This window comes from Notothenia rossii, assembly GCF_949606895.1.
Source record: "Notothenia rossii genome assembly, chromosome: 8".
NCBI lineage: Eukaryota > Metazoa > Chordata > Actinopteri > Perciformes > Nototheniidae > Notothenia > Notothenia rossii.
In genome coordinates, this window is record NC_136906.1 from 80,148,251 (window position 1) to 80,162,230 (window position 13,980).

At 42.5% G+C, this 13,980-nt stretch overlaps 1 protein-coding gene across 1 annotated transcript; it reads right to left on the reverse strand.

The window, feature by feature from the left end:
* Positions 1-679: 679 nt before the first annotated feature.
* On the reverse strand, positions 680-13,553 carry ndufaf7 (NADH:ubiquinone oxidoreductase complex assembly factor 7). Its single transcript, XM_079643784.1, has 10 exons — positions 13,313-13,553; positions 12,856-13,007; positions 11,917-11,997; positions 9,746-9,856; positions 7,453-7,666; positions 6,903-6,961; positions 6,698-6,811; positions 2,337-2,480; positions 1,497-1,670; positions 680-1,035 (listed from the first exon to the last, which is right to left on the reverse strand). The coding sequence occupies exons 1-10, from the start codon at positions 13,407-13,409 to the stop codon at positions 814-816; spliced, it is 1,368 nt and encodes a 455-aa protein (XP_079499910.1). The 5' UTR covers positions 13,410-13,553; the 3' UTR covers positions 680-813.
* Between the last annotated feature and the right edge of the window lie 427 nt (positions 13,554-13,980).

The window sequence follows — 13,980 nt, forward strand, 5'->3', positions numbered from 1 at the left end:
TGAACTCGATCTTCTTGCCACACACACACACACACACACACACACACACACACACACACACACACACACACACACACACACACACACACACACACACACACACACACACACACACACACACACACACACACACACACACACACACACACACACACACACACACACACACACACACAGCTAACGACTTCAAGATGTGACGAAGCCTGAGCGACAACCTCAGCGGGGCCATGCTCATTTTTAGGTGTATATCAGTATGTAGTGTCTCTACTTTAAAGAGTCCTCTCCTGCTGATGTTCAGGTGTATATCAGTATGTAGTGTCTCTACTTTAAAGAGTCCTCTCCTGCTGATGTTCAGGTGTATATCAGTATGTAGTGTCTCTACTTTAAAGAGTCCTCTCCTGCTGATGTTCAGGTGTATATCAGTATGTAGTGTCTCTACTTTAAAGAGTCCTCTCCTGCTGATGTTCAGGTGTATATCAGTATGTAGTGTCTCTACTTTAAAGAGTCCTCTCCTGCTGATGTTCAGGTGTATATCAGTATGTAGTGTCTCTACTTTAAAGAGTCCTCTCCTGCTGATGTTCAGGTGTATCACGTACAATGTGTTGGAGCGCTAGCCAATAGGAGCATGAGTGTCACATCTGGATGTCACTAAGCTCTGGAAGTAAACAAAGGAGTCCAATGGAGGCGTTATACATTTTATAAATACTTTTTTATGTCAGCTTTATAAACAGTATCGTCCCATGAACAGGATCTTCTGAAAAGTCCCGTAATGTCCGTCCCGAGCTTGTAAACGTCTCCAGAGTCTCGAAAGTCTCAGGAGAAGCTGATCTCGGTGAATCCGCCCACAGGAAGTGGCGCCGGTCTCTTATCCTCCAGCTTCATACCCTCTGATTTTTTGGGTTTGGCGAGCCGGCTGTGGTGCAGCAGACTGAAGAACAGGAAGCGCTCGCCCATCTTCTCCGGATTCATCAGCATGTCGTAGCTTCTGATCAGCTGCATACGGGTGGGCCCGTCACTGCAGTTCCTCAGAAGAACCTGCGGAGAACCAGAACCACAGAATCAGAGGTGTGTGTTCTGTAAAACTAAAAAATAATCCATATCCACTCAGGACCTTTGATTGAACAATCTTTTATCCTTATATCTCTTGCTATTAGTGATAAAAACACTGACCTGCATGCGAGAATCGATGCCCATGTTTGATTTAATTAATGTTAAGGAGCTTTTGTGGACATGTAAACAGCACCTTCAGTGGCCATTTTTGATAATATGATATACTAATATTCATTTATACAGTGTTTTAGGAAAAGAAAAGAAAAACTAGACTAAATCAGGAATAGCTATAGTCCTAATAAAACATGTTGCCCACTAAAGGTGATGTCAACCCATGCTTGCATAAATGTTTCTAAGTCTTATCAGGCTCTAAAATAATCCATATCCACTCTGGACCGTTAAATCTACTGTTTTTAGTGATAAAACGTAGCGTCTGTCGGACTCACCTCCATGCGGGCGTCGATGCCCATGTTTTTCAGGAACATCTTTTGAGTGACAGGTCCCAAACAGGCCACGCCCCCTCCGATCATCGTCCGCAGGAAACTGAAATCAACGTCAGCCGTGAGGTCAGCTGTTCCGGGCGAGGAAAGGACGTCGTGCAGCCGGTGGCCTTTAAAACCCTGACGAGGAAATTCAATAAAATAAAATATTTATATAGACAGAGAAGCAATAATGTGCACATTGTACCTAAATATCAACAACAACAAACATGTCCAATATATATTTAAGCAATAGCTCACGACAGGCCGTGGTATATGCTCATTATATCACAGCTAAGGGGCGTGGTTCGGCCGGACGCCAAAGGAACTGCACACTGAATATGTTTTGGCGTTTGATGTCTATGTCTGGACCGCTGCGTCAAAAAGGAGGGCTTCTGCCCCGTTACTTCTCCGCTGCTTTCTTGTTCCAGTAGTTTGCTTTTCAGCCCAACGGTATACTGTTTTTCTCAGACGCGGAGGGATACTGACTTGTTGTGAAAAGTAACTTACAATTCTACCCGTGGTATACGCTCAGTATATCACGGCTAAGAACCAATCAGATTGCTTGATTTGACTTGTCCGTTTTATAAATTACAATATAATGTAGTCTGTTGTTACATAACTGAACAAAATTATTATTTACATTACATTTTTTTTTATGCATGCTTCTTGTGTAATAAAACTGTCTGTGGCTCTTTTTTTCTTGCTGAAACAAAAGCACATGTCCCCTCTGTGGGACGAACAAAGGTTTTCTGATTCTGAAACTCTATTTAAATGTCCGCTGCTTGAAAAAGGGTTTCCTCTCACCCTGAACGTGTCCGTCTTCGTTCCATCGTGTCCGTAGTCGGCGATCAGAGCGGCTCCTCCGTCTTCAATGATCCTCTGAGAAATCTGCTGCACGAGAACCCCCCCGTCTGCACACACCTCCACGTGAGACCTCCTCTCCTCAGGCTGCAAGGAAACACACATCTAGATTCAGGAATGACTTCAACAAGATACACCAATTATAAAGTAAAGTCCAGAGTGTATCTGCTATTATATTATATAGACATGTTATTTTATCTACTATGCATCTTAATGGGAATTGCTGTCAGCCTATCATAAAATATTTACATTAAGAATTTAATATATATAATTGGAGGATGAAACCCTCTTTAATGGTCACAAATACATGCACACAGTGACCTTTGACCTCTGCATTTAACCCATCCTATTAGGAGCAGTATATAGTAATAATATATATTTTTGTAATAGAAATGTTAAAAGAATCGGTAATTATTAGACAATTCCTAATATTTAACTTAGCAAAAAGTTTTTAAGATGAGACAAAGCTGTAAGAGTCCATAGCAAGGACACACATTTAAAAATGTTCTGGGGGTTTTGGAAATATATTAAACCGCGATTTTTCACAAAATACTCCTACAGTATCTCTTAGGACCCTCTAGACCAGTGGTCCCCAACCCCCGGGCCCCGGACCGGTACCGGTCCGTGGGTCGTTAAGTACCGGGCCGCACAGAAAGAATAAATAACTTTCATTATTTCCGTTTTATTTATTATTCGAGTCTGAACAATCTTTTATTTTGAAAAATTCTCCGAATTCTCCCCGTTACATCCGTCTATGACTCACGTGACCCACTCTTGACACCGCTTGACCTATGCGATTGACACATGTCAATATTGTGGTCACGTGATACATTAACGGTTAGCGCTAATATTAAATATTAACGGTCGCGCTAACTCACAAGCTAGAAACTCACAAGCTAGAAAGATGAGTAAAAAACAGACGTCTTTGGAAAGTTTCTTTGCAAAGGGGAAAAGGGCCAGTGAGGAGACAGAAGAAGAGCCTATACCCACCAAGAAAAAGAAAGCTGCATTTAACAGACAGTACCAGGAGACCTACTTAAAATATGGATTTATCGCTACAGGTGATTCCCACGCACCAAGCCCGCTGTGCATAATATGTGGTGACCGGCTCTCCAATGAGGCAATGAAGCCTTCAAAACTGCTTCGCCACTTAGAGACTAAGCACCCTGCTTTAAAAAACAAGCCTTTGGAGTACTTTGAAAGAAAAAAGCAGGAACAAGAAGGACAGAAGCAATTACTGAGGGCCTCTGCAACAACAAATGCAAGTGCACTGAGAGCATCCTACTTGGTGGCTAACCGAATAGCTAAGGCTAAAAAACCATTCACGATTGGTGAAGAATTGATTCTTCCGGCTACTAAAGACATTTGCGGTGAACTTTTGGGGGAGGCTGCGGTTAAAAAGATAGCACAGGTCCCTCTGTCAGCTAGCACCGTCACGCGGCGCATCGAGGAAATAGCAGAGGACATTGAGACACAGTTGTTGGAGAGGATTAATACATCACCGTGGTACGCACTGCAGGTTGACGAGTCAACAGATGTGGACAACAGGGCAATACTGCTTGTTTATGTGCGATACCTTTATCAGGAGGATGTGCATGAGGATGTGTTGTGTGCACTATCGTTGACAACCAAAACCACAGCCGCAGAACTATTTAAGACGCTGGATAATTACGTATCAGGAAAACTTAAATGGTCTTTTTGTGTCGGCATATGCACAGACGGAGCTGCTGCCATGACCGGACGGCTGTCTGGTTTAACTACTCGGATTAAGGAGGTTGCACCTGAATGTGAATCTACACATTGTGTCATACACAGAGAGATGCTGGCGAGCCGAAAAATGCCACCGGAACTTCACAGCGTATTGAATGATGTTGTTAAAGTTATCAACCACATCAAAGCACACGCACTTAACTCACGCCTATTCGAGCAACTTTGTGAGGAGATGAACGCGGAGCACAGACGCCTTCTGTTATACACAGAAATAAGATGGTTATCCCGAGGGAGATCGCTGGCCAGAGTGTATGAATTACGAGAGCCGCTGCAAAGATTTCTCTTAGAAAAAAAGTCACCGCTGGCAGCACATTTCAGTGATGAGGAGTGGGTCGCAAAACTGGCTTACTTGTGCGACATATTTAGCCATGCATTTAGACTCTTTTTTTATAATTTGTTTTTATACAGTATATATATATTTTTTTAAGCAATACATGATTGTCACTAAAAGCCTTGTCTCTACATTACAATACAATATAAAAAATAATTGATTAATTAATTTGAATAACAATTCAAGTTAGTAGCTATTATAGGCATAAAAAGACAGAAATGTATAATTCTTTCAATAGAAATGTTTCTTCTGCCCGTAAAGTGTCCAAACCAAGCTTTTCTGAATAAGGCGCAACTTCCAACAGGATTCAATTGGGGGGAGGCTCTTGGGAAAAATGGTTGGGAACCCCTGCTCTAGACATTTAAAACCAATTCAAATGGGTGTTTTAAACTGTTTTTGAGCAGAAATAGGAAATTCAAAGCCGTCATCTTGATATTTAGGAAGTTCTGATGTGCAGGTTTTCATCGTTTTATTAACAATACAAATGTTTCTAATTGGAGCGTTAATTCATAGTTTACATCCCAGTTAGTAAAACTAGATTGATTAAAATATTATGTGATTATGTTTTCACTCGTTTAAAGTCACAATCTGACACACTTAGGATCTTAGAAACGGCAAGGACAGCACTCGGTGTGTAACTTTCAAAACACAGAGCGAGCCACGAGGAACTCCTTTAAATCCAGTCTCTAAGGTTTCACGGTCTGTGATTTGAGGACGTGGAGACTGACTGGATTTAAAAACACGACGTCAGGCCTCTGGCAGGAAGTTCAAAGAGTCTGCAGAGAGCCAAATCAGACGGTTAGATGTCTTAAATGTGGGCAGTAAAAACCAGATGTGTGCTATAAAGTAAAACCTTCTGAGAGTCTAAATGAGGAGTTCATTTCCACAGAGATTAAAAGATTAAGACGTCCTCGCTCTGTACTGTACGGTTAGAATTATCACAAGCGTTTCAAGTTCAGTCAAAGAGGTCCAATATGTCTCCATGCTTTAAATGTCAGCTATTATGCAAAATGCACCGTTTGATGTTTTTTATACATAAATGTGTGACAGGAGACTCACAGAGTGTCAGGAAACAAGCCCCTCTCTCTCTTCTCCTCCGTACCCACATCTCTAAAAACGGGGGAACAACGGAGCTGATCCAGATTTGCTGCGTCATGACGACATTACTAAAATGTGGGCGGGCTTTACACCCACGGGCCAATCAGAAACGTTGCTGTCAGAAACATTGAGACGTGTTCTGGAAGTAATATGGTCTGTGTTTACATTAGCATGCTAACACTCAGAGCTAACCTGTACTGGAGAGAGTGTGTGTGAAGAAGCAGGAAATCAAAAGGAACTCACCTTGTGGTATACCTGAGAGAGAGAAAGAGTTTGAGCTCCATGCTGTTTCAAAAATAATCCTCTTTATTTTTTGGGACAGGTGCCTCAGTTGATTACATATGATCAAATTGAATAATTTAATGTATACGACAGAGCCATAGCTGAGTGTGTCAGGTCTAAAGGTGTGTGTTGCTCCGCTCACCGGTCCCTCACAGCGGGCAGAGCTGCTGATCTCTCTCTCTCTCGTCCGGTTATACTTCACTCGTGTTCATATCTCTCTCTCTCTCGTCCGGTTATACTTCACTCGCGTTCATGTCCAAATCCATCAGATCTAGCTAGTTCTAGCCAATGCTATGGCTGCTGCCCCTCCCTACACACAGATCACGCAGACTCAAACCTCATCTTATGCCCACATTCCAGCTGAGAGGGTCTTCTCTACAGCTGGCCTGATTGTGAATCGCCTCCGCACCCGCCTCTCCCCTGAGTAGACATGCTCATATTCTTAAACAAGAGTATTGAATAGCTGCATTCTTACGTTACCCTAACCCGTTATGTTGTTCGTCTTTGATCCCTCTTTCATTTAAAAACCAAGTTATGTTTTAAGCATGAAAGCTGCAGGCCTATAGCTGCCAACTGTTCAAACTGTGATCACCAGTTCAATACGTTTGACACATTCGACTTGGTTTCTGTACTTATTTGAACATGTATTTATTTACTTTTTTGTAAGCATTTTTCCCACATTCTTCTTTTTTTATAGGATATGTACATTTCGGTTAATCGGTTAACCGTTTTTTTGGGGGTTGAACATTCGAATATACATTTGCTTTCAAATTCCCATCCCTACTAATCACTTTGTTCTTAGTTTCTATTCCCCGTGTCTCACCTGTATGAGCGCGGACGAGGCAGGTGTGGGAGACGGAGAGACGACGAACCTCAGCCGGTTCTGTTTGTCCGGGTCGATGTCCACCAGAACCTCCCTCCAGCCTTTAGGCGTCCTCTAATCAAACAATAGACAAGTTAATACAAACAAGTACTCATTTAAAAAGACCAACTCTGACAGGAAGAGTTTTACAGGCTTTAAATCAAACCTGAAATGTGTGGATGGGCAGAGCGTCAAAGAACTCGTGAGCGATAAAGATGCTGAAGCCTGAGAGAGGAAGAGAGACTGAGATTATTAACCTGCAGATACAAATATCTCTTATACGAATGAAATAAACAGGAACAAAATAATTATTAAGCCCCAAGAGTGAAAAATTGACTTTATTGTATTATTTAAAATTAACCTGACTTCAAAAATCCCATTATATTTCCCCCAGAAAAAAAAGTTTTCCCCAAAATTAAGTAGTTATTTTGGAAAAGTCACTTAATCTTTTTAATATGATTCATCATTTTTTAAGTCAGGTTAATTTGAAATAATACTTGTGAAAATATACCCTACCAATTAAGTTATTTTTAGAAAAATACCAAACATTTTGAAGATGACTTAATTCAAGAAAAATTACAATTAAAAATATTTCTTTAGAAAATTCGTTTTAAATGTGACTTTTCAACTCATTATTTACTTTTTTCTCAAAAAAACAACCAAACTTCTCACAAATAACAACAAAAATGTGTATTGTCATCAGTGCTGCTCTCTACCTGCAGGGACGTCCTCCAGGCAGCGGTACCAGAACACCGGCAGCCCGGCGCTCGTTTCCCCTCGTCTGAACACCGGGTCGTCCTCGCTGCTCGACTCCACGCTGCTCCCCCCCGTCAGAGTCTGAGCCTGAACGCCACTCAGAACCGGACTCACCTCCACCAGGTGGAGAGACACCGAGCATCCATCCAGCACCGACTTTAACTGGCTGAACACCTGCAGAGAGACAGGAAGTTATCATTACTGCACAGGTGAGGAGTTTAACACAGAGCTCTCACACACACATTTGACAACTTTTTACTTTCTACTTCTTACATGTTGAACACAAATACCTGTACTTTCTACTTCTTACATGTTGAACTCAAATACCTGTACTTTCTACTTCTCACATGTTGAACACAAATACCTGTACTTTCTACTTCTTACATGTTGAACTCAAATACCTGTACTTTCTACTTCTTACATGTTGAACACAAATACCTGTACTTTCTACTTCTTACATGTTGAACTCAAATACCTGTACTTTCTACTTCTTACATGTTGAACACAAATACCTGTACTTTCTACTTCTTACATGTTGAACTCAAATACCTGTACTTTCTACTTCTCACATGTTGAACCCAAATACCTGTACTTTCTACTTCTTACATGTTGAACACAAATACCTGTACTTTCTACTTCTTACATGTTGAACTCAAATACCTGTACTTTCTACTTCTTACATGTTGAACTCAAATACCTGTACTTTCTACTTCTTACATGTTGAACTCAAATACCTGTACTTTCTACTTCTTACATGTTGAACTCAAATACCTGTACTTTCTACTTCTTACATGTTGAACTCAAATACCTGTACTTTCTACTTCTTACATGTTGAACTCAAATACCTGTACTTTCTACTTCTCACATGTTGAACTCAAATACCTGTACTTTCTACTTCTTACATGTTGAACTCAAATACCTGTACTTTCTACTTCTTACATGTTGAACACAAATACCTGAACTTTCTACTTCTTACATGTTGAACTCAAATACCTGTACTTTCTACTTCTTACATGTTGAACTCAAATACCTGTACTTTCTACTTCTTACATGTTGAACACAAATACCTGTACTTTCTACTTCTTACATGTTGAACACAAATACCTGTACTTTCTACTTCTTACATGTTGAACCCAAATACCTGTACTTTCTACTTCTTACATGTTGAACACAAATACCTGTACTTTCTACTTCTTACATGTTGAACACAAATACCTGTACTTTCTACTTCTTACATGTTGAACACAAATACCTGTACTTTCTACTTCTTACATGTTGAACACAAATACCTGAACTTTCTACTTCTCTCATTTTCCAAACAGGCTGGTTCCTTTAGTCTGAATGTGTGTTTGGTGGCGTGATCATTATTATTTAGAGTCATTGCGTGCCTATTGATTTGAACACGATCCGTGTATCCATCATTTCCTGGTCTTCTCTAAAGAAGAGGGACCAATGGAAACGTTGTCATGTTGCCGTTGTTCAGCATGGAAACATTCATTAGCTAACAATGACATTATTGTTCTATTAATATAAAGGGAGGTCAGGTACTCTTTAAAACAGCTGCTAGTTATGGGTACTTTTTACTGAAGTACATTTCAAAGCCTCTTTACTTTTACTTGAGTAAAGAAGTTTAGTCAGTGCTTCTACTTTCACCAGAGTATCTTTAAACACGAGTATCTGTACTTCTACTTGAGTAAAGGATGTGTGTACTTTTGCCCTCTCTGGACTTATGTCCTCACTGACATATTATTTGCCCTAACCCCTGACTTAAACCTAAATCTGGTTCTAAACTCTTAAACCTTAATAAATACTGTTTGCACTTAAAGGTGAGACAGCCCTTGTAAAAGTGAAGACCAGGTAAACTCACTGTAAAGGTCCTCACAAAGGCACATATACAAGAACACACACAGGGGTATAGCGCCCTCTGTTGGGAGCAAAACAACTTTTTACATCAGCACAAACTGTAAATAAACTGCTAATTAAAGAATAAGATATTATCTCTTATCAAGAATTAGACGAGAAGATACAGCACCACTCTGGTTAGCTTAGCTTAGCATAAAGAAGCAGAGGGTAAGGGTACAAAATCCACCTACAAGCACCTTTAAAAGTTCATTAATTAACACGTGGTATCTGTTTTATTGGGGGTTATGTGCCAAATGACTCCTTGGTTGGTAGCAGTAACTTCCTGAAGTCTTTACTAACATTGAGGACATGTCCTTTACAATATATTACAATACTAAATAAAGTTCATACTCTGAGGATGTCGCTGGCTAACGATCCTTTTCCAGGTCCGAGCTCGACCAGCTGCAGATGTTTGGGTCGACCGGCTCCCATCCACTCGCTGAGGATCCACACACCGAGCAGCTGGAAACACAACACACATTAAAAACACCACGAGGAGAAGCTTTAACATGTTTTATTATTTAACTGAGAAGAAATGAGATGTTACTTATCAGCCTTTCCGCTAAGAGACGTACAAATATTAAATGTTTGGTACATTTTCAGGTATGAAAACATTTATTTTAAAGTTTTTCCAGGTTGAAACTGATTTTTAAACTGATATTTAACAACTGTGTTGAGCTAATGCGGCGAAACCTGCGAGCTAGTTCAGTCAACTGGAGCACCAATGATACATTAACACGTGACGCACCTCGTCCCTCTTACAACCAACCAAACACATTCTCCTAAACATGCTGCTCTATTTAAGCTGCCAGGTCTTCCTGCCTCTGCCTCGCTACGCTGCTGCTGTGTTCACTTGCTATTACTATGTTCATGTTGCTGCTGCTCGTCTGCCCCACCACCAGCCCAGCTTCCACCCAGCTTCCACCCCAGCTTCACCCCCGCTTCCACCCAGCTTCCACCCAGCTCCACCCCAGCTTCCTACCCAGCTTCCACCTCAGCTTCCACCCCAGCTTCACCCCCGCTTCCACCCAGCTCCACCCCAGCTTCCTACCCAGCTTCCACCCAGCTTCCACCTCAGCTTCCACCCCAGCTTCACCCCCGCTTCCACCCAGCTTCCACCCAGCTTCCACCCAGCTTCCACCCAGCTCCACCCCAGCTTCCACCCAGCTTCCTACCCGGCTTCCTACCCAGCTTCCACCCAGCTTCCACCTCAGCTTCCTCCCCAGCTTCACCCCCGCTTCCACCAAGCTCCACCTCAGCTTCCTCCCCAGCTTCACCCCCGCTTCCACCAAGCTCCACCTCAGCTTCCACCCCAGCTTCACCCCAGCTTCACCCCCGCTTCCACCAAGCTCCACCTCAGCTTCCACCCCAGCTTCCACCCCAGCTTCACCCCAGCTTCACCCCAGCTTCCACCCAGCTTCCACCCCAGCTTCCACCCAGCTTCCACCCCCGCTTCCACCCAGCTTCCACCCAGCTTCCACCCAGCTTCCACCCCAGCTTCCACCCAGCTTCCTACCCAGCTTCCACCCCAGCTTCCACCCCAGCTTCCACCCGGCTTCCACCCAGCTTCCACCCCAGCTTCCACCCCAGCTTCCACCCCAGGTTCCAACCCAGCTTCCACCCCAGCTTCCACCCCACCATCACCCCAGGTTCCAACCCAGCTTCCACCCCACCATCACCCCAGCTTCCACCCCAGCTCCACCCCAGCTTCCACCCAGCTTCCACCCCAGCTTCCACCCAGCTTCCACCCCAGCTCCACCCCAGGATCCACCCCAGCTTCCACCCAGCTTCCACCCCAGCTTCCACCCAGCTTCCACCCCAGCTTCCACCCCAGCTTCCACCCCAGCTTCCACCCAGCTTCCTCCCCAGCTTCCACCCCAGCTTCCACCCAGCTTCCACCCAGTTTCCACCCAGCTTCCACCCCAGCTTCCACCCCAGCTTCCACCCCAGCTTCCACCCAGCTTCCACCCCAGCTTCCACCCCAGCTTCCACCCAGCTTCCTCCCCAGCTTCCACCCCAGCTTCCACCCAGCTTCCACCCAGTTTCCACCCAGCTTCCACCCCAGCTTCCACCCCAGCTTCCACCCCAGCTTCCACCCCAGCTTCCACCCAGCTTCCACCCAGTTTCCACCCAGCTTCCACCCCAGCTCCACCCCAGCTTCCACCCCAGCTTCCACCCCAGCTTCCACCCAGCTTCCACCCCAGCTCCACCCCAGCTTCCACCCCAGCTTCCACCCCAGCTTCCTCCCCAGCTTCCACCCAGCTTCCACCCCAGCTTCCACCCCAGCATCCACCCCAGCTTCCACCCCAGCTTCCACCCCAGCTTCCACCCATCTTCCACCCCAGCTTCCACCCAATTTGGAGAAAACCTAGCTATAGAGGAGATTTGTTGAGTTAAAGTATTATAATATAATGTTGTATGAATGCCAATAAAACATATAATCTCAAATTATTTCCTGTAAAAAAACTGAAAAACACAACAGACTTCTATTTCCTGTTAATCTGGATTTCTTTCCGCCTCACCTCTCCAAAAATCTGGCTGATTTCTGGTGAAGTGATGAAATCTCCGTCAGGTCCCAGCATGTTGTTCCTCACATAATAACCCTGAAAGAGGAAAACAAAAAACGATAATGATTTTATAAATGGGAATAATTCTGTATGCATGTTTACCCCACGATTAATATATACAGTCTATGGTTTACCCCCTGACGCAGCTGACCAGCCTTGAGCAGCCGTTATCTCCCTTAAGGAGGGGCTGCCCTAGCATGTTGTTGATGTTACCCGTTTGTGACCGGGCAGCTCTCGGTGAGAGATAGTTATTGTTGTGGGACACCTGGAACACACCCTTCTCGGGGTGTAGATGACCCCGAGCCATAGAGAGAGAGATAGTCTATCTATTGAAGAATGTTGATTATTACACTCTGAACCATTTAAAACCTGGAGCTACAGGAGGAGTCTTCAGAATTGATTGTGGCGTCTCTACCGTGTGGTCAGACGTGACATGTCTTGTGAATTCTCCGGCCGAAGCTCCAAATAAACCATCAGTGTTTGCCATCAAAGCTCCAGCTCTCCTCGTGTTTCTCTTTGAGTCCTGTTTCCAATTGCTTCAGAAGTTTCCCCCACAATAATCATTCATTATTTTAATTGATGCCAATGAATTATCTTCTAATTATTTAGATTAGATAAATCCACTTATTGTTGCAGCTTGAATCTGTTATACTTTTTGAGCCCTTGGAAAATGTAACTTATACTGTATTTTATTTACTACATTCACATTAATATTAAATACAATCATTATCTCCTTCAATTCTGTTTTGTGTCAGGTTGCTATGTCTTTATCAAAACAAAAGTTCACTTTTTCACAATAAAAGCATCTAAATATCAAAGAGGCTGTTTTCTTTCACTGATCCAGGATCTGCAGTCGGAGGTGACAGATTTCAGGATTGACTGATTCTCTCTCACCGTCACTGGGTTGGTGAGCACCTCTCTCATGTACTCCGCCACTGTGATGGGACCTGTGGCTTTTATTTTGAAGGTCAGGTGTTTCAGCATGGAGGGGCGGGGCTTGGATTCACCTGCTGAGAGGAGTCTGCTCTGAGCCAATCGCCATCCCACTGTCAAACAAAAACATGTAAAATATATCGTTTTTTAAATAATAAATATTTATTTTTCTACAATTTATTAAAGATGGGGAATTATTATTTTTTGAATTTGTGTATGTTATTATTTCTTTTCACATGTATTAATTTAATTACATACATACAACAACATATATTATTATTTTTGAATCCAACATTTTTTGATTCAGTAGTTTTGCACACGAGTCCCCATAACAATAATTCAATTGGTTTGTGTGCATTATTCTGAATTAAGTCCTGTTCAAATAGATAGTATATATATATTAGCTCAATGCACTCACCTGCTGCTGAAGGATGGACAGGATGCCGGAAGACTCTGCTGATCAACTGCTGAGTTTTGACACCAAAACAAGCCCTCATTCTGCTGTTTATGATCATATTAACACAACTAGGTTTACTACTTTACAATATGTGTTATATAATAGCTGTCATGGTAGCATTATCTAACGAGAACAGTGTTATTATAATGCAGTTTAAACCACATGTATGCAGAGAAGCTAAAAGCTACAAAGTCCTTCAAAAAAGCGAAATGCTAACGTAGTAAACATCAATGAAATAAAGGACATCCGGCTAACATTTCACAATAAAACGCTTTCTCAGTAGAAATTGTGCACTTTTCTTTTTCAGAGTGTTTTTTGGTGCTTAAATAAAATACGATGTACATTCCTACGTAAAATGTTATGTCACTATGATAATATAAGGTTACAAAAAGAAACTGTAACCCATCTGTTGCGTTTACTATTTTATTTTGAAAGGACATTTTCAAGCGTTGTCGGAACCATGAAATTAAGCTTGACTGTTAAGCGAAGGACAAACTCCCTGATTGGACAAACGGCTGTGACGTAAGTGAAAGAAAACATTTTGATTGACTCGGGAATTATTATTTGTTATTATTTATCTATTTTAAGGGCACATTAATTACCACTGAGAGGTTTTCATTCTACTTTAA

Coding starts and splice junctions, on each gene's coding strand:
- ndufaf7 (XM_079643784.1), bottom strand. CDS start 13,409: ATGATCATAAACAGCAGAATGAGGGCTTGTTTTGGTGTCAAAACTCAG. Junction 6,812..6,902: donor TGCCCATCCACACATTTCAG/GTTTGATTTAAA, acceptor TTGTTTGATTAG/AGGACGCCTAAAGGCTGGAG. Junction 1,036..1,496: donor GCATCGACGCCCGCATGGAG/GTGAGTCCGACA, acceptor GGTTCTCCGCAG/GTTCTTCTGAGGAACTGCAG.